This window comes from Clupea harengus, chromosome 5, assembly GCF_900700415.2.
Source record: "Clupea harengus chromosome 5, Ch_v2.0.2, whole genome shotgun sequence".
Taxonomy (NCBI): domain Eukaryota; kingdom Metazoa; phylum Chordata; class Actinopteri; order Clupeiformes; family Clupeidae; genus Clupea; species Clupea harengus.
Window position 1 is genome coordinate 4,837,616 of NC_045156.1, and position 21,607 is coordinate 4,859,222.

General features: G+C 41.4%; 3 protein-coding genes across 8 annotated transcripts; 1 reads left to right on the forward strand and 2 right to left on the reverse strand.

Moving 5' to 3' along the window:
* Positions 1–8: 8 nt before the first annotated feature.
* Positions 9–5,363, reverse strand: nfs1 (NFS1 cysteine desulfurase). The gene is made up of 13 exons (XM_012841168.3): positions 5,020–5,363; positions 4,666–4,742; positions 4,346–4,462; positions 4,084–4,167; positions 3,627–3,779; positions 3,123–3,216; positions 2,883–3,017; positions 2,577–2,734; positions 2,004–2,109; positions 1,825–1,906; positions 1,639–1,722; positions 1,246–1,335; positions 9–1,042 (listed from the first exon to the last, which is right to left on the reverse strand). The coding sequence occupies exons 1-13, from the start codon at positions 5,126–5,128 to the stop codon at positions 979–981; spliced, it is 1,353 nt and encodes a 450-aa protein (XP_012696622.2). The 5' UTR covers positions 5,129–5,363; the 3' UTR covers positions 9–978.
* Positions 5,364–5,497: 134 nt separating this feature from the next.
* si:ch211-15p9.2 (uncharacterized protein LOC562650 homolog) lies at positions 5,498–9,365 on the forward strand. Its single transcript, XM_012841179.3, has 2 exons — positions 5,498–5,987; positions 6,769–9,365. Exon 2 carries the CDS (start codon positions 6,769–6,771, stop codon positions 8,347–8,349), a length of 1,581 nt encoding a protein of 526 aa, XP_012696633.2. The 5' UTR covers positions 5,498–5,987; the 3' UTR covers positions 8,350–9,365.
* Positions 9,366–9,440: 75 nt separating this feature from the next.
* Positions 9,441–17,667, reverse strand: rbm39a (RNA binding motif protein 39a). 6 transcript variants are annotated; one of them, XM_042707773.1, is made up of 17 exons: positions 17,554–17,667; positions 17,385–17,468; positions 16,324–16,386; positions 14,739–14,788; positions 14,329–14,526; positions 13,834–13,899; positions 13,669–13,725; positions 13,384–13,501; positions 12,948–13,100; positions 12,724–12,861; positions 12,565–12,630; positions 12,063–12,267; positions 11,707–11,793; positions 10,804–10,933; positions 10,566–10,671; positions 10,408–10,486; positions 9,441–10,217 (listed from the first exon to the last, which is right to left on the reverse strand). In XM_042707773.1, the coding sequence occupies exons 3-17, from the start codon at positions 16,372–16,374 to the stop codon at positions 10,117–10,119; spliced, it is 1,605 nt and encodes a 534-aa protein (XP_042563707.1). In that variant the 5' UTR covers positions 16,375–16,386; positions 17,385–17,468; positions 17,554–17,667; the 3' UTR covers positions 9,441–10,116. The 6 variants fall into 6 exon arrangements, with proteins under 6 accessions (XP_042563707.1, XP_031423278.1, XP_031423280.1 ...); XM_031567418.2 differs by having other exon boundaries at positions 16,324–16,391; positions 17,554–17,666; XM_031567420.1 differs by adding an exon at positions 16,058–16,121 and having other exon boundaries at positions 16,324–16,391; positions 17,385–17,622.
* Between the last annotated feature and the right edge of the window lie 3,940 nt (positions 17,668–21,607).

Here is a 21,607-nt window from a genome sequence, read left to right on the forward strand (position 1 = left end):
AAACCAGATTTATTGACGTACTGTAGTTTTACTGGAGAATTGAGAGACGTGTTTACATGGTAGGCTAAATGCTTACAAGTGTATGGTGGTTGCCTTTAATACAGTTTAACACAATATGATTTGAAAATGGTGATCTAAAATGTAAAAGAAAATGTTATCTAAGCATAGCGGTTTGTATCTGAGCTTTTGGTTTCAGTGAATTGTTTAAGTACCTGTTTTCAAATGTATACATGTGTGTATACAAGTTCTATCCTACTTGACACTGAGAAGTAAATAAGCTTTAACTGTGTATCTCTTTGTATAACTGTTCTTAAACTAAGCTGTCAAAACTTGAAAATGGGTAATGATTATATATATATATATACACACACACGACAAAAAATATATATATATAAATAATTCATTTAAGATAAACTACAGAGAGAAGATGAGTTGAGATACTGGCAGTATGCTAACTGTGGATTGTCTCCCTGGTTGGGAATCCAATGGAACTGAACAAAAAGCCAATGTCAAGTAATTACTTTCATCAAACCACAGTGTATCTCTGAGAATGTGTTATGTTATGGAAAGTGTTATTGTCATGATGCTTGTCAACAGTGAGTGCTCATGTGTGTATACAATGTCTAGATGACTTGTGAAAACGTTCAATCTGGTTGCATACGAAGTAACACAAACCTTAAGTGAATTAACCAATTGTCTTTGGAATGTAGTCCGTGCTAAAACCAAAACCACTTACCACATACCCAAGCCATTTCAGAAAACTGTCCATTCACACACAGTCAGACAATTCGCTTTGACCAAATTTATATAAATGCAAAGAAACAGACTAAGGTCTGCCAGTATAAACAAACTCATTTTCCCAAAATAAGTAACGTATTTGTGCGTGTTTCTTTGAGAAAGGAGTCCCAGTCAGGCCACAACTATACAAATAAGTATTCACAAGGCTCCATCCTCAGCTTGCTCTCCTATGCGGCTGGCTTAATGCTGCGTCCACTTGATGCTCTTCAGATCAATGCCCTCCTGCACCATCTCCCATAAAGGGCTACTCAGACAAAAATAAGATAAAAAAAAGCAGAGCATGAGTGAAATGAGAATTGATACCGCACCAAATGTAAAGTGTGACTGATTAAACAGGTCATATTCTATAGAGTTATTGCAAATAGTGATTATGTCCAATAGTTTTGGGAGTGTAATTTAAATAATAAAAAAATGCCAATGGACAGAGGGAGGGTATGTCTGATGTACCTCATTTCCCTTAGCCGTTTGACCTGGTGAATACACTTCTCTGCTGTGTAGTCCACTTCATCCTCTGTGGTGAAACGGCCAATTCCAAACCTATAAGTAATATTTACATTGACAGATTAGAAAGAAAAAAGTGCTTGCCATCTGCTTTGCAACATATTTGTTACAGAACACCTGGTATGTGACAAAATGAAAATTTTTCAGTACTTTCATCAAAACTCTTTAAACAATCCATGTCCGAAAGTCACTGGCTACTGTAAGCCAACTGGTGAAGCCAGTTTATTTGGCTTAAATCAAATTAGTTTTAACTTTCAATGAGCTCAAGCAATGTTTTAAAATCACTTTACTATTAATTCCTCAGAAATTAAGTGTATGCTAAAATGCCTAGAAATGCACCTGATCGAAGAGTGGGCCAAGTCCTCATCGGCTCCGATTGCCCTTAGAACGTAGGAGGGTTCCAGGGAGGCAGAGGTGCAGGCACTAAGAAAACACAGGTCCCAATGAATGGAAAAACAAATGCATGCTACCCACATCATTTCACATCCAACAGCATATTCTGCAACATCTAAAGACTTTACACACCTTCCAGATGAAAGTGCTACGTCCTTTAGAGCCATTAGCAAGCTCTCTCCCTCCACGTATGCGAATGAGAGATTGACACATCCTGTGGATAACAGTAAGAATGTATTTAACTAAGCAAAAGTCAGTGTACATATGATTTAATTCTTCCAGTGCCAGTGTCTGTTCTAGAGGCCACTCACCTGCGTACCCTTGGTCTGGGTCACCATTCAGGAAGACATCTGGGAGATCTGACATGATCTTTTGAATCAGGCGATTGGCTAGCATGGTCACCCGTTTGTGATCATACTGTAAGCAGAGGTTTACACTAGATCACTACAGCATAGTTATTCAACACCATAGTTTCCAGATGAAAGTGAAAATGCCCAATCTCAATAATGCTCCGATTAGAATATTTTGCTCTGAACAGAGAGATACTATCAATATTCTCTCAGTATTATACCCCTGTAGACCACACTATAGAATTTGTGTTCATTTCCAATGCCAGTGTGACCAATGTTCTACAAATAAAAGACCTAGCAAAACAAACCAAGCAAACAAAAATATACTTTAACTGTGCTGCTGTTATTCCATGTGTTTATTTACAAGATATTTTTTCCAGTGTAGCTTTATCCAAAACAACATTGTATTAGTATGCATAGTCTCCAGACATTGAACCAGGAACAAAGCCATTGCTAGCACCTTGTACTTGCACCTTGTATTTGTGGGTTTACCTTGGGTTAAATTTAAATGTAATGTATGGCATGTAATGTTACCTCCATATCCAGTTGGGCAATCTCACAGGCTGCTCCCAGTCCCACTGCCAGCGGTGTGGGTACCGTGCCCGAGCGAAGACCCCTCTCCTGACCACCACCATTCTGCAAAGGCTCCATTCGCACCCTCGGCCTCCTCCGCACATACAGAGCCCCAACACCTGAGAGACCATTTCACAGTAATGCTCATCTTCACCTTCTCACGTCATGTGTGATGGCATAATTAATGACAATGAAAATGAAAATGTAAACCAACATATTTTAGAAGAGTACACACTTCCTCAATGCCGTAAAGCCTGAATGGCGTACCTTTAGGGCCATATATTTTATGTCCACTAATTGACATCAGATCCACCTTCCAGTCAGCGACGTCAATGGGGATCTTGCCGAAGGCCTGAGCAGCATCCGTATGGAGGAAGACATTCTTGGAACGACACAGCTGACCTGAGAGTTTTAGGGAAACATAGTGATTAGAAACTAGTGATTACAAGAAGGAAACTGAAAGTAAATGGCAGCAAATGTATGGAACAAACGATTTTATAGAAATACCTATTTCCTTCATGGGCTGCTTGACTCCAATCTCATTGTTGATTGTCATAATAGACACTAGGCCTGTGTCTGGCCTAATAGCTTCTTCTAACATCTGAAAGACAGGACCACAGTATTACAATTTAATTCACTTTAGGCAAGAAGAGCAAACTATTCAACAACAACAAAACTACCCACTCAAGGAGCAACTGTGTGAGAGCCAAGTTCAATGACACGGAATGTAAACACTGAACTTTTGAACTTCCTTGGCTGATTTCCTGGGTAGTGATTTAAGGATAATGAATTAAGATTTTCTTTCACAATGCCAAATCAGCCAGAATGTGGAATTTACCTCAGCCTCACTATTTATCATTCATTTCTGAGGTATTCAAAGACTTCTTCCTGATCACTAGCATACATTTGTCATGCGTATCATATGTGACATGAACATAATCTTTCAAAGTTTCTGTCAAAGATTATTACTTTTTAGTTCACAAGACAGTGTGTATTAGTCACGTAACTGACCTGGAGGTCGATGAGTCCCGTGGTTTTCACGGGTAGGTAGGTGACATCAAAACCCTCAGTCTCCAGAACACGGCAGGAGTCTAGTACACATTTATGCTCAGTCTGTGTGGTGATGATGTGCTTCTTCTTGGCTTTGTAAAATCGGGCAACTCCCTGAAAAAGGGTATAGATGACAGAAATTATTTACACAGGATTTTAAGTATTGATCATTATTATATATTAAAGAAAAATATTGTGGGCTATTATCTTTCACTATTGAAAAATACTCAGGATTGGATTTAGATATCGCAAATATGCCAATAAAATACACACTCACTACTTGTAAAGAATGCTAAAGTTGTGTACGTATCAAACTATTTTATCCTTTATTCTCTTGAGCCTTTCTGCAAGGCCTTTCCAAATCCCACGGTCTAACTGTCACTGTAATCCTAATCTGAACAGAACACTGAATACTTACTTTGATTGCCATATTGTTGGACTCAGTGGCACCACTTGTAAAAATGATCTCTCTAGGATCAGCAGCAATAAGATCTGCAACTTGCTGGAAGTTAAAACAAACAACAGTGAGTTGTTTATAAACACTATTGCAAGGATATATATGTAGATATTTTGCGAAACTGAACATTTTCACATTCTTAGGTCAGTCATCTTAGGTTCTTTATTAGCAATACTGAAACTAAACTTAATGTATTATTTTGAAGTAAATTTGGGCAGATTACCTTTCTAGCTTTTTCCATGCCACTCTCACTCTCCCAGCCATAGGCATGAGTTCTGGAATGAGGGTTGCCATAGTAGTTCACTTGGTAAGGGAGCATTGCATCCAGTACTCTTGGGTCCTGCAGACCCAAATTTTAACAATGAGAGGAAATTATGTCAGTAATTCCGCCTTCGTAACCATGACATGGCATCTTCGAAATCCTTGCAGTGCTGAGCTCAGGCTAAAACATTCAGTGGCGCTATATGGCCCCTAGGAGACAGCGATATTGTAGGTGACATGAAATTCGTTGTTGTTGTTGTTGTTGTTGTGGTTGTTACTTACCATGGGTGTAGTTGCCTGGAAGTCCATGTACAGTGGCCGTAACTCTTCCTTTTCCAGTTCTCTACTTTTGATTATTTCTGCCAAAAATACATGATAACGTTCACTGACAGTAGGCTACTATCTCCACGGCAAGTTGTCTCTTTGAAAATTGTGAGACAATATATAAGCTGACAAAATAAACACAACAATACATTATATTTTATTAGCCATCAGCCTGGGTAAAGTTACTTGGCTAACAATAGCTAGCTAACGCCAGCTTCACAGTAGAATCTTACCTAAATTACACTGCGTCATCAGAAGATTAGGACAAGGCAACTGAATGTGGCCATCAAAACGATTAACAGATAAACGTACCTTTGTCTCGAAGAATGGCAGTGGCAGCACTTTGAGCATAAGTCAACCTAGGGGTCTGAAAGCCACACATGGACCCCAGGAGTTTCCTCGTTACAGTTGTGCTTATCATCTTTCCCTTTGAGCCTGGATGCCCTCGGTACCAAAAGACAGCAGGATACACACACGCGATAGAAGCTAACTATCGCCTTGTTGTAAATTTGTTAAATAGAATAATCTCGTCAAATTACCTAGCACGCGCAGTATTTTGCCTGGATTATACACTTTCTCGTGATCAAAATACCACACTGCACTCGTAATCACCAGCCAGCAATGCTTACACAAGTTAGGTCATACCTCCAAGGTGGTAAACTAAACGCGAGAAACCTTATTGGTTCCTCTAGCAGTTATGGGCGTGGTATTGAAGTGCCCCAATGAAAGAGCACAAAACTATTGGTGTACGTCGTTCAATGCCACCGGAAATGCGTTGTATGAGCCAATGAGACACGGGCTAAAGCGTGCGATTCCACCAATTCGCCACCAATTTTGCTCTATAGTAACAATAATAATAATTTATTGTATCGCGATTTCTGTTACAAATTACACGATAATTATAAATTGTACTACTATTGTAATTACTAACGCGGAAATATAGCTTAATATAAGAAATAGTCAGATCAATTATTTCCCCCCTGTCTATAGCTGGTTTATCAGCATCAGAATTAAGATGTAATCAGTTGTTTACAAACCATTGGTTACTTTCACACATTTGTTGAATCTGAAACCTGGCTATACGAATTGACTGGTCTACAGCCTGTACAGTGGCTATTCCCGTTTAAACCAGATGTCCCCTCTCAAAGTCAATGTGCGCTCCAGCAACAGATGCATTTTCATGTGGAGGAAGTGCGCAAGTTAAAATGTAAACCGCTGTCTTCAAGAAATGCTGGACAGCTCGATCTTTTAGCGACTTCGTGAGACAGTTCCTGCCTCTGGTAAGTGTATTGTTATTTTACCCTTTAAAATCTCTCCTCCACAAAATGTTACATAATCGTATAAACTGACTAGCCTAGTGTATATTAATTACATATTTCCCCTATTTTGCGAACGTTGACTTTGCAACCCTGTCGGGTCAGATTGGCCATCACGGGCCTAACGCTTGTAACTGTGTCAGTGGAAAATGTAGACCTGGTCCAGCTCTACAGGGGGTCCGGGGTGGGGTGCGGGTGTGCCCATAAGATCAGAGAGCAATACGAAAGATAATCAAGCCCACGAGAGATAATCAAGTTAGTTTGCACGTCTCAAAATGGTCGAGGAATGACATTCTCTCACGACAGAGTTACCTGCTGGCCACCGTTGCACTGGGCAGAGATACATCAATCTAGTTATAGAATTGATTTCAGAATTGACATTCTGAATTAAAAGTTAAAAAAAAATCCCACATAAAGATAAATTAAATTACCTATGCTATTACTACAACCCCCACTGACCCTCCAGAAAACCTTGTGGCCCACAACATACAGTTAGATCCGGGCTTGATATTTGTTACGCCAGTTTTAGCCATAGTATTTAAATTGTAAACTATTATTGAATAACGAAAATCAACGGACCCTTTGCTTATGTATTCTACCTTACCCACTCCCTACTGTTAGATGAGAGCTTACACAATAAACGTTAGCAATACAAATGCCTGTTTGTAAGATCAGCTAATATTTCCTATTAGGATACAGTAGATGTCACTGAGAGACTTGTGTGACGTTTTGTGTGTGCTTCCAGATGTATGGTGCAGTTACTTCCACTCTCAGTAAGATGTTGACATCCCCTTGTATCCAGCGGGTCAGACAACACATGTCTGTCATCAACTGGAAAACTGCAAATTATGGCTGCTTAATGCTAAAAGTAAGGCTATGTCATTCTTTTGATCAATCTATGGACCTGACAAATGGCAATTATCCAGCATCAACTGTTCATTCAAAGAGGAAATACAGATCTAACAGCTCCCCCAATCAGATGGCCTCCTCTCAGGTCAATCATATTTTAAAAGCCAATGAATACAGCTTCAGAGTGACCGGGTATGAAGGGCGATCTGGGGGGTCAGTTGTTGGGTTAGAGAGCAACATCCTGGCATCCAACTCCCCCAGCGAGGACAGGCGGAGTGCAGCCACGTGTCTGCAGAGCAGGGGGATGCTCTTCGGGGTGTTCGATGGCCATGCTGGCTCTGCCTGTGCTCAGGCAGTGAGTGAGCGTCTTTTCTACTACATAGCAGTGTCCCTGCTCCCACTACAGACTCTCCTGGACATTGAGGAGGCAGTGGAGAACGACAGGCCGGTCATGCCCATGCTTCAGTGGCACAAGCACCTTAACGACTACGTCAGCATGGATGCCGGCAAGCTCTACTTTAACAGCCTCCGCACCTACTGGCAGGAGCACATTGACCTGCATGAGGACACCAATGATGAGGACATTCCGACCGCCTTGACCAATGCCTTCAAGAGGCTGGACAATGACATCTCTCTGGAGGCCCAGGTGCACTTCGGGGATCCCCTCTCCCTCTGCACCCCGCTCAGGGTGGCACTGTCAGGGTGCACGGCTTGCGTGGCTCACGTAGACGGGGACGATCTCCATGTGGCCAACCTAGGTGACAGCAGGGGCGTATTGGGAGTCCAGGAGGCGGATGGCAGCTGGTCGGCGCTCACCATCACCAACGACCACAACGCCCAGAATCCTGATGAAATGCAGCGAGTGCTCTCTGAGCATCCGAGCCTGGAGAGGAAGACGGTGGTGAAGCATGACAGGCTGCTGGGCCACCTCCTGCCCTTCAGAGCTTTTGGGGACATCAAGTTCAAGTGGAGCAGTGAGCTCCTCAACCGCATGTCAGAGGCCCGGCCGGACATCCTGTCAGGGAACGAGTTTGCCAAAATGGTGCCGTCCAACTACTACACGCCGCCTTACCTAATTGCTGAGCCCGAGGTGACGCACCACAAACTGCGGCCGCAGGACAAGTTCCTCATCCTGGCAACAGATGGCTTGTGGGAGCTGATGCACAGGCAAACGGTGGTGCAGGTCATTGGAGAACACCTGTCCAGTCTCAACTGGCAGAAGCCCCTGACGGCAGTGAGCTTCACACTTGGACAAATGCAGCGACTCCTCCAGGAAAGGAAGAGCAGGGCCCTTTCAGCGCTGGAAGATGAGAATTCGGTCACACACCTGATCCGACATGCTCTGGGCAGTGATGGGTTTGGTTCTGTGGATCCCAGGCGTCTGGCCAAAATGCTGAGTTTGCCCCAAGACCTGGCACGAATGTACAGGGATGACATCACTATTATAGTGATTCACTTTAATAATCCAGTCATGTGAAAATATGCCAAAGTTATCCCTCTGCCAGTAATAAATATATGATATTCACATGGGTTGTATGGAATTGAACTTTAAATGTTCTTTTTTGTGGTGAGTGAAGTAACACTATAGTGTTTTTTTTAAGTAAGTGAATCTATTAATGATCAAATTTTCTTTTTCACACCCTCCACAAAACACTCAAAATGTGTGAATGTAACAAATATTTTCCCAAAATGTGCAAACTATGAAATAAACAAAGCTCCTGCGACACCCAGCATGGTTATTTTTAGAGCACTGAACAGAAGACATTGACCTTTGTAAGCGAACCTTTAAGGAACTAGATACTGACTGCTGAAGTACAAACAAGAATTGCACAATTTGCGGCACAGAAAGGCAAGCCTTCGTTAAACATTCTTTTAAACTGAGTGTTTATGATCTGCCAGATTCCACCACACACGCCATACAGATTTCATTAGCAAGCTTGGTTGAGCCATTGCTTGATAAGGCTTAAAACCTTATAAGACACTGTTGTTAGATACAGAGAAGTGGAATATCCCTAACTGGCTGTTGTCACACCTATGATAAAATGGGTAGAGAAGTTTGAGGTAAAGCAGAGCAGTTTCTTTACTAATACTCATGCATTCGATTTACCGCAAATGTAGAAAGGATTACAAATCACACCTACGGTGCGATTAGTTTCATCCAGACACTTAAATGTACATTGTCTACTTATACACTTGTTAAAAACAAGACTGAAACTTCTCTCCACAGCTTTCTGACCTTTCTTTCCATTCCTTCATTTTCTTTGATGTTAGATGTGTGAGATACTGCACTGTAAACCAGATATGCAACCATACTTTCATGACCATATTAATGTTGAAAGAACTGTATTGGTTTAATATATTGACTGTTAGAGTGGTTATTTGTTTCATAGGTGGAATGTTGTGTTATTTTCCAGCAAAATACCCAAATATAAAAAATGTCTGAGTTCTCCTACTTGTGAAACCGCCTTGTAATAAAGACCTGTTTTCCACAAACACTGTGTTATTAAAAATAGGTATTCATTTTAAAGTTGTATTACTTATATTCTAAAAGAAATAGACCAAGGGGAATCACAGCACTATGACTTTATTTGAAATCAATTTTTGTCAAGGGCTTTACAAAATCAAATCTTGATTTAGAAAACAGATACTTCTATATCAAATGGTTTCCAAGTCAACATAAAAGGAATTCTGGGTCACGTAGTTTCCCACAGCTCATAGAGCCTAAAAAACTGAATGTGCTGATGTTCATCTAAAACTGCAGTCTCAATCAAAAAGGGGTTTCAAAATATCGTGGTGTTGTGCCTAGCCGTCCAGTTCAAAACGTCCTTGAGGGATGTACAAGCCAATCAGAATCATTGCTCCCATAGTCATGTGGAAAGTTAAATTACCGAAAAGTAAAACTGGCCATTTGAATTCCACTGTTCAAACAATATACTGACTGGGCTTGAGTCTGAACACTGCCACACTGTCTGAGCCTAAAATGTACAAAAAAGAAAACAATAATCCACATACCTGTAATGTGAAAAAAAAGGCTCTTTGCGAACAAAAAAAACATCAACTGAAACAAAAATTAAAAAGACAATACATAACACTGACATAACAATGTGTCATGACTTTGCGGTACAGAAACAATGATCACAGACTAGCCTGAAAGTGTTAAAAAGAGCAGGGAGAAGGAAAAGAGAGAGAGTGTCCAACATATTGAGATCTGTGTACGCATGTCTTAAGATCCAGACACAGCAGATCATCGGCGAGTGGGCATGAGTAGCTGCGTGGCGGTGACCGAGTCGGGGAAGAGGTTGTGGTACGTGGGGAGAGGAACATATGCTGCTGTAATCATTTTTCCTGTAGGAACAGAAAACACAAAGTATGGATAAGCGGTCAAATACAGCACATATACACCATCTATCAATATTATTTGTGGAGAAAACACCTGGACAGCATACAAGGTATTTGGTATAAATGACACATGCGTGATGATGAATTAAGTAATGTCATTTAATACCAGAGCCAGAAAGAATTCAGCAACACTCACCTGCAAAATATCGTCCATGTAACGCGTTTACTGCTGCCATTGCTCCAGGGATGGTTGGGCATTTTACGTACACGTTACCCTAAAACAAGAGAGAATCTCCTTTTAATGTACTTGTTCACAGTGGGGCATTTAAATGACCACATGAACCATATACGTACTTGAGCTGAATTTTTGTCTACATATATGTGAACGACTCCGCCGTGTTTGTTGCACTCTTCTATGACATCGTCCTGAATCTCAATATCCCAGCCAGGGTTGTTCTCCCTACATGAGAAACAAAAATGAATCCAATCAGGAAAGCCAATGACCGAGCCACCCTCGTTCCTTTCCAACAAAATTAACTTAAGAGGGAGCAGTTGTAATTCACCCAGATTCATCGGAGATAATTATACTTACGACTGAGGGTTGAACATGTTGGACAGCTGGAAGCAGTGTGTGGCGATGGGCTGGGAGGGAAGGTTGAGAGCCTGGTTTGAGCTCATGCTGGGTAAGTTGAGGTTGAGGTTAAGGCCAGGGTTCATGGCCGCTAGAAGGAGAGTTTAAAACAGGAGATCAATATTAACAGTTGGTGTTTTGGTTCAAACCAGATGTACAACTTACATTTAGTTACCACAGGCCTACAAAGCTCAGTGGTTAAAATGGATTATAAGACTGTTTAACACTCAATAGTTTTCCTCTGAAATTTTCAGAGAAAACCAATAGCATTCCAAAGATATAACCTCGGATCCAACCCCAGAGGAGTATGTGGATTATATACACCAACTAATCTAAGAAAGACGTTCCAAGGATGACCTTGTTTTGGCGAATGCTACTGCTGCATACTTGAGCATGTCCTACAAACTCTATTCTTAAAGAGGCAACAAGACAATGATCTATGCCTGTCTTCGCAAAATGAATCTTGATTTTCAAAGGTTAATCCAAAAAGTTCATTCAAGTAGAGGAGGAAAATTAAGACAGGCTTCCACAAAGACATTACATTTTCTCCAGTCAAAAACTATGCTCTGTTTTAACAGGCCATAGCCTAAATAACTTCAGGGTGTGTGAGAGTAGCAAAGACTAAAGATAGAGGAGTTAAATCTCAGATGCCTCAAGACTTCAGCAGAGGCAGACCAGCACCAAATCGCTAAACACATTGCTTGGGACACAACAGTTTATTTGAAGGTGTTTGGGTGCCAGCTACGCTTCCAAATCCTAGCAATACAAAAAACACCAGCCCATGGATGGTCCACTACGCACATAATTGAAGAACAGAGACCACTATGATCAAGTCAGCTGAACATGAACAGGGCAGGTACTGACCAGTGACTGCAGCCACGGCTCCCATCTGTATTGACCCGCTCATCTGTAGAGCCTGCTGTGCAGCCGGGGGAATCTGTAGGCCTGTGCCTAAGGAGAGATGCACCAACCACATTAGTCTCAAAATACCCCTCACTTAGGAAAAACTAAACATTGTTTTTTTTGGTCGTAGTGATATCTTTGTAAACCTTGCATAATAAAAACTTGCAAAACTTGTGAGTTATCTATGCTGTGTCTACAACATGCCTTCACTATTCCAAAACACATTTTTTACACAAGGTCGTCCTGTGTAGTGGAATTAGAGGAGACTGGTCATCTTTTTGCCTTAATATTTATTAAACATGGAAATCCCAAAGCACCTTCTGCCAGTCTGGCCATGAGCTGCAAGCGCCCGGTGGTGCCGAGGTCGATGCCTGTGCGCTCCAGCTCGTCGTTGTCGAGGAAGGAGCTGGCAGAGGAGGCGTCTGTGCGTTCGGTGACGTGTCCCACTTTCATGGGTCGACCGGCCAGCTCAAAACCGTTCAGCTGCTCCAAGGCTTTCTTAGCACACTCTGCGTCAGCAAACTGGTACAGACACAAAGACAAACTTATTTAAATGACTGTGCTGTACATACAAATACCATGTTTTAGATACATTCCAAATTTCATTGTATGCAAATACAATGACAAAAAGCTTTCAAATAAATTCAATTATAAAATAGCTTATTGTGAGAAAGGAATAAGATTTGACATCTGTACACTTGCAAATTACCATCACTAAAATACAAAGTTGTTACATAGCACACTTGGTAAATTAGGGAAAAAAAATGTATACACTAATAACTAGAAGTACTTCTCTTCAACCAGACTACTGGAACTCACCGTGATAAAGCCGTATCCTTTAGATCTGCCTGTCTCACTGTCCATCATAAGCTGAATGCTCTCAATCTAGAAAAGAAATGTCAACCCACCAATCAGACCAATCTCCAGTTAAACCAAAGTGATGCAACAAATGTAAAACATGACCGATGTGGCCTTTACCCTGCCGAAAGGCTCAAAGATGCCTCGGAGCATGTCCTCTGTGATGTTGAAGTGGAGTGAGCCCACATAGAGGCGCATGGGTCCAGCGGTGCCCTTCTGGAGGTTGTTGGCCATGGCTGCAGCTCTGTTCTTCTCAGCCTGAGCATGTGAAAGAGAAAGACTTGATAAAGGCGCATGTCCAACAAAAGACAGTAATGTAATTTGTGTCTCCTGTCTCCCGTTACCTGTGATGCCTGAACAATGATGGGCACCCCCAGTAGCCTCTGCCCGGACAGACCGATGGCCAAAGGCACAGAAGTCACGTCCACAAACTCCACGTAGGCGATGCCTTTAGACCTTCTGGAGTTTCTGTCTGATATCATCCTCACGTCTCGAACCTTAAAACAGGGAAGAAAATATTAGCTCTTTTAATGTAAAATGTCCTATTTGTAAATCAATATTTAGTGGAATAAAACTAGTCACCATTCATGTCAATCAAACCATAAAGATGTTTATCAAAAAAAAAAAAAAAAATCACAAGAGCTTTCTTTAAACACAAATTACTTGGCTGAGGTGCACTAGTCTAAAAGGACCTTTGAAAACCTTTGACACCCTTCCCAAGCTCTACAAGGGGTACAATACCAACCCTCATACAAAAACAAAATTTGAGCACACACTCACTTTGCCCACAGCTGAGAAGAACTCCTCCAGATCTCGGGGGCGGATTCGGGCAGCCAGCTGCATGCAGAACACTGTCCGAGCATCTCTCTCCTCTGGAGTCAGGTTATCAATCGGCTGTCTGTGGGTGCAGAGATAACGTGGATTTATTTGGTTTTATTCAGTCTGAATAAGAATAAACAACTACTGACAAAGGAAACCTCAGCCATTTCTGCACCAAGCCCTAGAAAACAATGAAGCCTCAGACAGAAAGCAGCGGACGCGTAAGAAATAGTGTTGCAGACGTACCTCACAGGGCTCTTGTCTTTCCGGAAAGGGCTTTTGCTCCTGGATCTTTGCTTACGGCTGTGAGAGAGATAGACAACAATTAGCCTTTATGCCCTCAGTTGTACAGCTGCCATACACTGAGCAAGCCACAACCCACACAAACAACAAGAATAGTTTCATAGAAACCTTAGTTTGATGCCAGGTGGTGGGCCAGCCTTCCCCCTGGAACCACCGTTCAATTTCGGTCCAGAACTGTGATTTAAAAACAAGGTTCATCTCAGCATGTAGCTCAGTACAATCACCACTACCAAACACTAACAGTTAAACCCCAATCCCCTCCCAATGCTGGGGGCTTCTCTTCTGCGTTCTTGGCAATGTTACACTCCTGCAAGAGACAAACATCCCATCTCTAGAACAGAAAGATACACATATTACAACTTGCCTGTAAAATGAATCCTGTCAATATCATATTACATTCCCAACCCCCCTTCCCCTCCACACACACACACACACACACACACACAGAATGACCTTCACATGTAAACACGTCTTGACCAAAGCTTTAAAAAACAGCACTCAATTCCAACAGCAGAAATTCAAGGTCTATATGCACACAGATAACACCACTAATCTGCGCATGCGCAGAGATGGACGGGAATGAGCCGCGTGGTTCACACTTACAACGGGGCCCGGTAGCGGCCTCCGCGCTCTCTGCTTCGAGAGCGGCTGCGTTTGTGATCCTTGCTACGGCGTTCCTTGCTACGGCTACGTTTGCGTTCTCTGTCGCGCTCATGACTCCGCTTCCTTTCCCGATCCCGGCTCTTGCTCTTCTTGCGTTCCTTTTCCCGGCTCTTGCTGCGGCTCCGGCTCTTTTTCTTCCTTCATGAGGGGAAATGAATTCACTCAGATGCTTTTACCACTTACAAATGTCATGTATGCATCATATGACCAGTTCAACAACAAATAAAAGTTGACAGATCATCAGTATATTTACACTAAGTGTACAGAAAGATTTGGTTGGAGAAAAATGTAAATTATTCCACCATGTTAAATTAAAATGCTAGTATTCAGGTCTCCCCCATAGTACTTACTTTTTGCTGCGTTCCTCGTGGCCATTGGTGCTAACAGATTTGATGTCATCCTAAGCAGGGTCGACAGAAGAACATCATGAAGAGGACGGCGTAACATTTCAAGTCGTATGGATAAAGGTGGGTGGTTGGGGAACAAAAGAGAATATAATATAATCAATTAATTAAGATGGATTCATACAAGCTTTTTGTGTGTGGGACTTCTACAGAAGAGTCGTCTAAAACCACTTTGGCTGCCATGTCCTGCTTCCTTGACTTTTTTTTTTCTCTTTTAGTTAATTTTAAAGCATGTTTTACAACACAACAGTGTATTCACACATCCAAAGGGCAAAGATAACATGAATAAGCTGTGAATTTCAGAAATGGCTGAATGGTTTAGTGACTCTTTATATTCAGTCTGCCCCCTTTCCAGTACCGGGGCTATGTTTCCCTAAGACCCAAAGTGGCCATGCTAGCGGTCAGCCACTAAGCGAACTTCCTGTGCTGGATTCCATCTCAGAGGTCTTCCCCCATTTTCGCTGGATGCCACCTCTGTCACACATCTCGCCCCTGAAGCAAACAGGGATTCACACGGCTTAGTAACGTTGACTCCGAAGGCCATCAAGTTTCTTTTTTCTTTTTTTTTTTGTGATTTATTTTATTTAATGAGCTTCACGAAGAAGGAAAATACTGGAAAGCTTTCTATATTATCAAATGTAGACCTTACACTTGACAGGAATACCACAAAAAAACACAATAAACTAACAGTTTCCAGTGCTCATAGACAAGTTATGCACCCTTTACAGTGTTAAACAGGGGATGGGGATTGGGGAGCATATGAGCATGCAACAGTAAATTCTACAGATAAACCATTGTAGAACTGAAAATAGTCCAGTGGAAAGAAGACAACAGTTGTGTCCAACTCTAACAAGCTAACTGGATGGATGGTAGAGTAGGGATGACTGGCGAACCACTCCTCCTGCCTCCTCTGTGTCTTGAAAGACAAAACATTTTCATGTGCAAGAACACCTACAAAATTAAATCACCTTATTTTCTAGCAAATGGCGTGCAAGCACTGGATTTAAAAAAAGAAAAGAATTTCAGGTATCCAGAGGCTAAGGTTTTACAATCGTTGTACTAACAGGAATCTCCTGTTCAATTGTCTTACAAACAAGGGCTCCATGCAAAGACTCAAAAGGATGCCTTCCGACATAGGCCTAAATATTCTCTTTGCATCCATTGCGATCAACTGGTAGATACCAAAAGTTGCTTTTGGTCCGTCACAGACCAAAGAATTTTAACCAAGGGTACCACAGTACAGCAATACATTGGGCAATTACTACCTTCATTTTTTGACAGTTCACACTGGAATTCATGGGAGTAGAGGTGAGATATCGTTAGGCAAGTCTACAAAGAGAGATAGATGGGCATTTATTGACGAATCTGAATTTGAAAATATCTAAAGAAAAAAAAAAAAATCACACACAATTAAAACAAACAAATCACGTTTCTAATGTTACACAGGCAACTTGGAAACAAGAGGAAGTTCAGCAGTCAGCATAACGATACAGCAACATTGAATCTACTGATCTCACACCATTACACTCACCTTCTTATAAGGAGCTTCCAGCATGGCCTCAATATCAAAGTCGTCTGCCATTATGGTGTGGTGCTGTGCTGTGTGAGGATAAAATTATGAATTAACGCGGGACAACATTGAAGAAATGCTTGATTTAAAGGATTGGTTTAACATTGGAAAACGCAGAAGGCACCCTTCTACTACAATGACACCGTCTACTTAAAGGGGGTTTTAGGAGATTAAATATCATCCACAACCAATTTGCAAAACACGTGTTTTAGCCCAGGAGCTTGAAATGAAAATATCACCTAACGTTAGCTAACCTAATAGCCAGCAATATACCAACGGAGGAATTATGAGTTACCCAATTCGTTATTTCAGCCTCGTTGGGTGTGAGTTTGTGAAGTTATTAAACGCCCAAATCCCTCTTAAACCTTATATTTGAATTTTTTTATGGGTCGTTGGGCAAGCGAAATATATGTTAAGATTGACCATTACAGGCTGTTGATTCCGGAAACGTGCTAGTTATCTAGCTGCATTGGTTCCCTGCTTACGCAATCAAGCTATACTGGCTGTCCTATAGCATATATCTGCGTAAATAATAGCTAGCCAAACAGCAAAAAACAACTTCAATAGCTAACAACACAGACAAGATCAAACTTAAGTTTTCACAAAATGTAGCCTAAGGTAACTTGCAATTAGGAGGAAAGCAAAACAGACGTGTGTTTCATAAGGAGGCTATCGCTAGCTAACTAGCGCGACTCTATGTTGATGTTACGAATATCGCTCTGGAGGGCGGATGCAGTTAACGCTTGCTAGCCACATAGCTATCGGAGGTTTGCGCCTACCGACTGCTCAAGAAACAAACAATAACGTTATCTAGCAAAGAAAAATCTAGGAATGGCTTGAGTACATGCACATTAAATAAACATCGACTAAACGTCATATGTAGTACAAATCCTAACAACCAAATCGAATAAACCACCAGCTGAATTCGCTTATAAGACAAAAATAGATATAATTTGTTAGCTAACGTTGCTAGATCAGAGTGCCACAACAGCGAGCTAACACACACGAACACAGTAACCTACCTAGACTCAGGGCCTAGTCGTAATGGCTTCCAAAAAAACTCCGTTCAGTGGTCTTCAACTTCGCCAAATGTCGATCTCTTGAGTCTGTTGATGGTTAAACGTTATAGGTATACACTACGAACCCGTAATTTGGTTAATATTTGTCACAAATGCAGAGCTGGTATCTCACCAGAAACACGAGTTCACCATTATCGCATGGGCCTTTCAAGCGGACGCTAGACTCTCTTTTGTGCGCGTGCGCAAACGTGTGCTGAAATCACTCAAGTTAACCTCGAACATCCACAAGGGGGCCCCAAGTTGCCTAATTGTTCCTTTTGGCGTTTTCTCAATCCATGTAGTTAGGAAAAGAGAATAACTTTCTGTGAAATTTAGGTCTAAGGTGATTTGCCCAGCTCTTTTGTCACAGGAAATTAAATACATATTACTGGGTGTTAGTATTACAGATTATTACAGCGGCTGCTTTTGAAAGTTGTGATGGGCGGGGCGAGAAGCCAAACGCTGTGATAAAGGATGGAGCCTAAAATAAACTATTATTTTTAAAAATGTTAGTGCCACAAGATTTTCATAGCAGAAACTGAACTAAACTGAAAGAGGTTTTTCCTACTTATGTTTTTAAAAAAAGATTGGATATTGTGCCCACAGGTTAAGGATCCATTAAGGATATCAACATATTTCTTGTGTGGACCCATAGCATAGTGAGAAAAATAAAATAACGATCACCAGGTTCCCAAACTTTCATATCACATTGGAGTAGTGAAAATTAATCCATGTATCCATTGTATTGATAAAATGTAATTCCAGAGGACATCTACACAATCTACAATTGTCTACAATCATTAAATGATAACATTGCCTCATCCCCTCTGAGTTTGATCATTCTCTGAGACTAACCCTGCTGTGGTAATAGAGTGCAAACAGACATTCTCTTGACAAGATATGTTAGTGTCCATAGGGGATCATGATAGCACTGCTGGAAACTTAACAGACATTAAGCAAAATTCGGCTAAATCAGCATTATGTGAGCTACATAAGGGATGATGTATTCTCTTGTCTGGTCAAATGTTTTTTTTTGTCTGATTAGTACTAATTGGCAAGACACGTTTGCTCTTGAATTCCTACAGTTTATTTCACAGAAGATTTCCCAGTGTGTAGACTACAGTGTGATGTGATGGAGACAATTCCACACAGGAAATGTGGGGGACTGGAAGAAAACAAACATCTGACCTTGAGTGTATCTGGAAAATTACCTCCCAAGAGAGTGTTGAAGTCAATGAAAAATAAAGAAATGTAATAAATATTTGGTCACTGACAACATTTCAAAGCAGAGTTAATAAACAGATGCATAAAGAAATAAATAGATGGATCTTTTTGCACTAGAGTCAGTGTTTGTGTTCTGGTGTAATGTGCAGAATACATTCTACCAAAATAGGCCTATAGAGAAAACAGTATACATCTCTAATCTGTAACAATAGAGCAATCATGAATCTATTAAAACTTATATATTATGGATCAAAACCGCCACCTCTGAGATCTTATACTTTAGTGCTCTTTTAGTTTAGAAAAAATAACAGATACAGAGCTTTAAATAATGTCAGGAAGGCAAGTTCATTACTCATCTTTTTTGTCTTGAAAAACTTTATTACCCTGCATTTTTCTGGGTTTAATCTCATTCTTTCCGTTGTATCTTGCCACAGCTTGCTCGTTGTTCTGTTGGCTGCCAACTTTCCGTAATTACTCTCCCTCTCTCTCTCTCTCTCTCTCTCTCTCTCTCTGTATCTCTCTCTCTCTCCTTCTGTCTTTCTCTTTTATCTCTCTCTCTCTCTTCCCTCCCTCTCTCTCCTTCATTCCTTGCTCTCTGCACACTGTGGTGCATCCAAATGTAAATCTCCTAGAGGCCCGTGGACAATATAAACATGACACACATCTGGAGCACGCCAAATTCTTGACACGTTACAAGAACCAGTCTTGCGACCGGCGCAGGGGCATTTATCTTCTTGTATCCACCGCGCTCACTTTTTCCATCCACGCTGCCTTGTTCCTGTTGTTGTGTTGTGTTTCTTTCTTATTTTCTTTGTTTCATTCTTTCTTCCCCCCTTTATTTTTTCATTTATGGTGTGGTTCACTGCTCTAGATGCCCTTTAATCTCCCATTATTACAAACTGTGCTGTTGTACTGTTCTAAGTACTGCCTTTCACTCTGCTGAAAAAGGTGCCTTTTGAACCATAACAACACATGGTGTGAATGGGTTTGTTTAAATGTTACTCTGGGAAATAGATTATAAAATTCACTGTCGCAGAGAATGGCATTTGAACCAGCACCCATTGACATGCCACCATCACCTCAAAAAGGTCTGAGCTTATGGTAGAAAAAAACGCCTCTTCATGCCCTAGTAAATATGTTCTAATTTGGGTGACCACAGTGCAAGACTGTCCATCACAGCATTGATAAAAACACCCAGCATGACACCAAAGACAGCACTGACAGATGTAATAGCGGTTTCACCAAGGACACATCAGAGTCAAGGGGAGATTAATTAAATGTCTTTTACAAAACATGTCTGTGTGTTTGTGTGTGTCTGTGTGTTAGTGTGTTTTTGTGTGTTGATACATGTGTGCTTGTGTTTGTCACAGGTACATGGCATGTAGCTGTTGTGTCAGTCAGAGGAAAAGTTGTGTGTGGAGCGATGCATTCTTTCCATTACCCAGACCAAATCAATGCAATGTCTGAGCCAGCAGGCTTGTCCCCTCCCCCAGCCGCTGCAGTGACAGGCGGAGTGGAAAGAGCTGACCCGGGCTTGTCAAGAGAGGGGCTGGCCCCCTGCCTGCAGCCCCCGGTGCCGAACAGTGGCTGTCTCAACACATGTAAGCTGAAACACACAAACACACACGCGCGCCTGCACACACTCTCACACACAGGCTAACACCCCACATCTCTCTCTCTCTCTCTCTCTCTCTCTCTCTCACACACACACACACACACACACACACATTCTGATATAGTTATGTAAGTATACATGTACACAGCTGGAATGCAAACATATGCCCGCACAAACACACATGCAAATACACATACTCATATTACCAGTGTTCCTCAAATACAGACACACACACACACACACACGCATGCAAACTCGACACTCGCAATGTAAATATTCCCACACAACTATTAAGATCTTGTTCGCTGTTTTAAGTGGCAACATAGCATTTTCTTTTTATCCTTTTAACTCCTGCGCTCAAGGGAGAAAGTGAGTAATCATCATCATTATATGGGTAGTCTGTTAAGTGCCAAAGTAATTGTGGGAATATATACTGTCAACACAAAAGGAAAACGTTCATAAGCTGTCAGTGCCTATGAATGCATGGAGAGCAGGTTTTGATGACAAAACCCAGGAAACAGTTTGAAGTAAATGCTAGCATACTGAAAACACAAGAGGATGCACTACAGGGCCCAAGACAGAGGCTCTTACCCGGTCAGACTGTGGTTGCACAGGCACAGGTCTATGCAGAACCAAAAGTGGTACCCACTGGAATTACCTGTAAAGGATTATGTTGGTTAAAACAGATAACAAGAAATGTATTACATAATTTTAGAATCCAGTGTTGATGCGCTTATCTGAAAACCCCCTGGGTGAAACCATACACTTGAGATGGGAGCGGAGATAGGAACGATGCCCCAAACATTCACACAAACGAGAGCTACGTAATTAGGTTGATGGAATTACAAACTTCAGAGTATTATCTTGGACAAAGGAATTGTGCGACCAGTCCCTGTTGCTCTGTTACACTAGGTCTCTATTGCTCGTAGCTTGACTGTTCTCTCCCTTGTACGTCGCTTTGGACAAAACATCTGCTAAATGACTAAATGTAAATGTAAATGCTCTGCCAAGAGTCTGACCATAGGAGGGACCAATTAATTGCGCTATTGAATGGATGGCCTTACAAAACATTAGAGTTTCAATAGTGGTGTCTGACACTGTGAATTGCCATTGCCCCATCTGAAAACAACAATGCCTTATCAGGTCTGCCATGACAACTAACTCTCCAAGTAGTCATCTAAAATTACAATTAGCATATAAATGAAAAGAGCAAATCCAAGGCCAGCTCACAAAACACCTGAAACTAGGGTGTTGCCATTATGTAACAGAGTATCGCCATGACAATACATTTCTTCTCAGTGCAGGCGAACCTCATGAATTTTCATGTGTTTTTTTTTCTTGTGTTGAG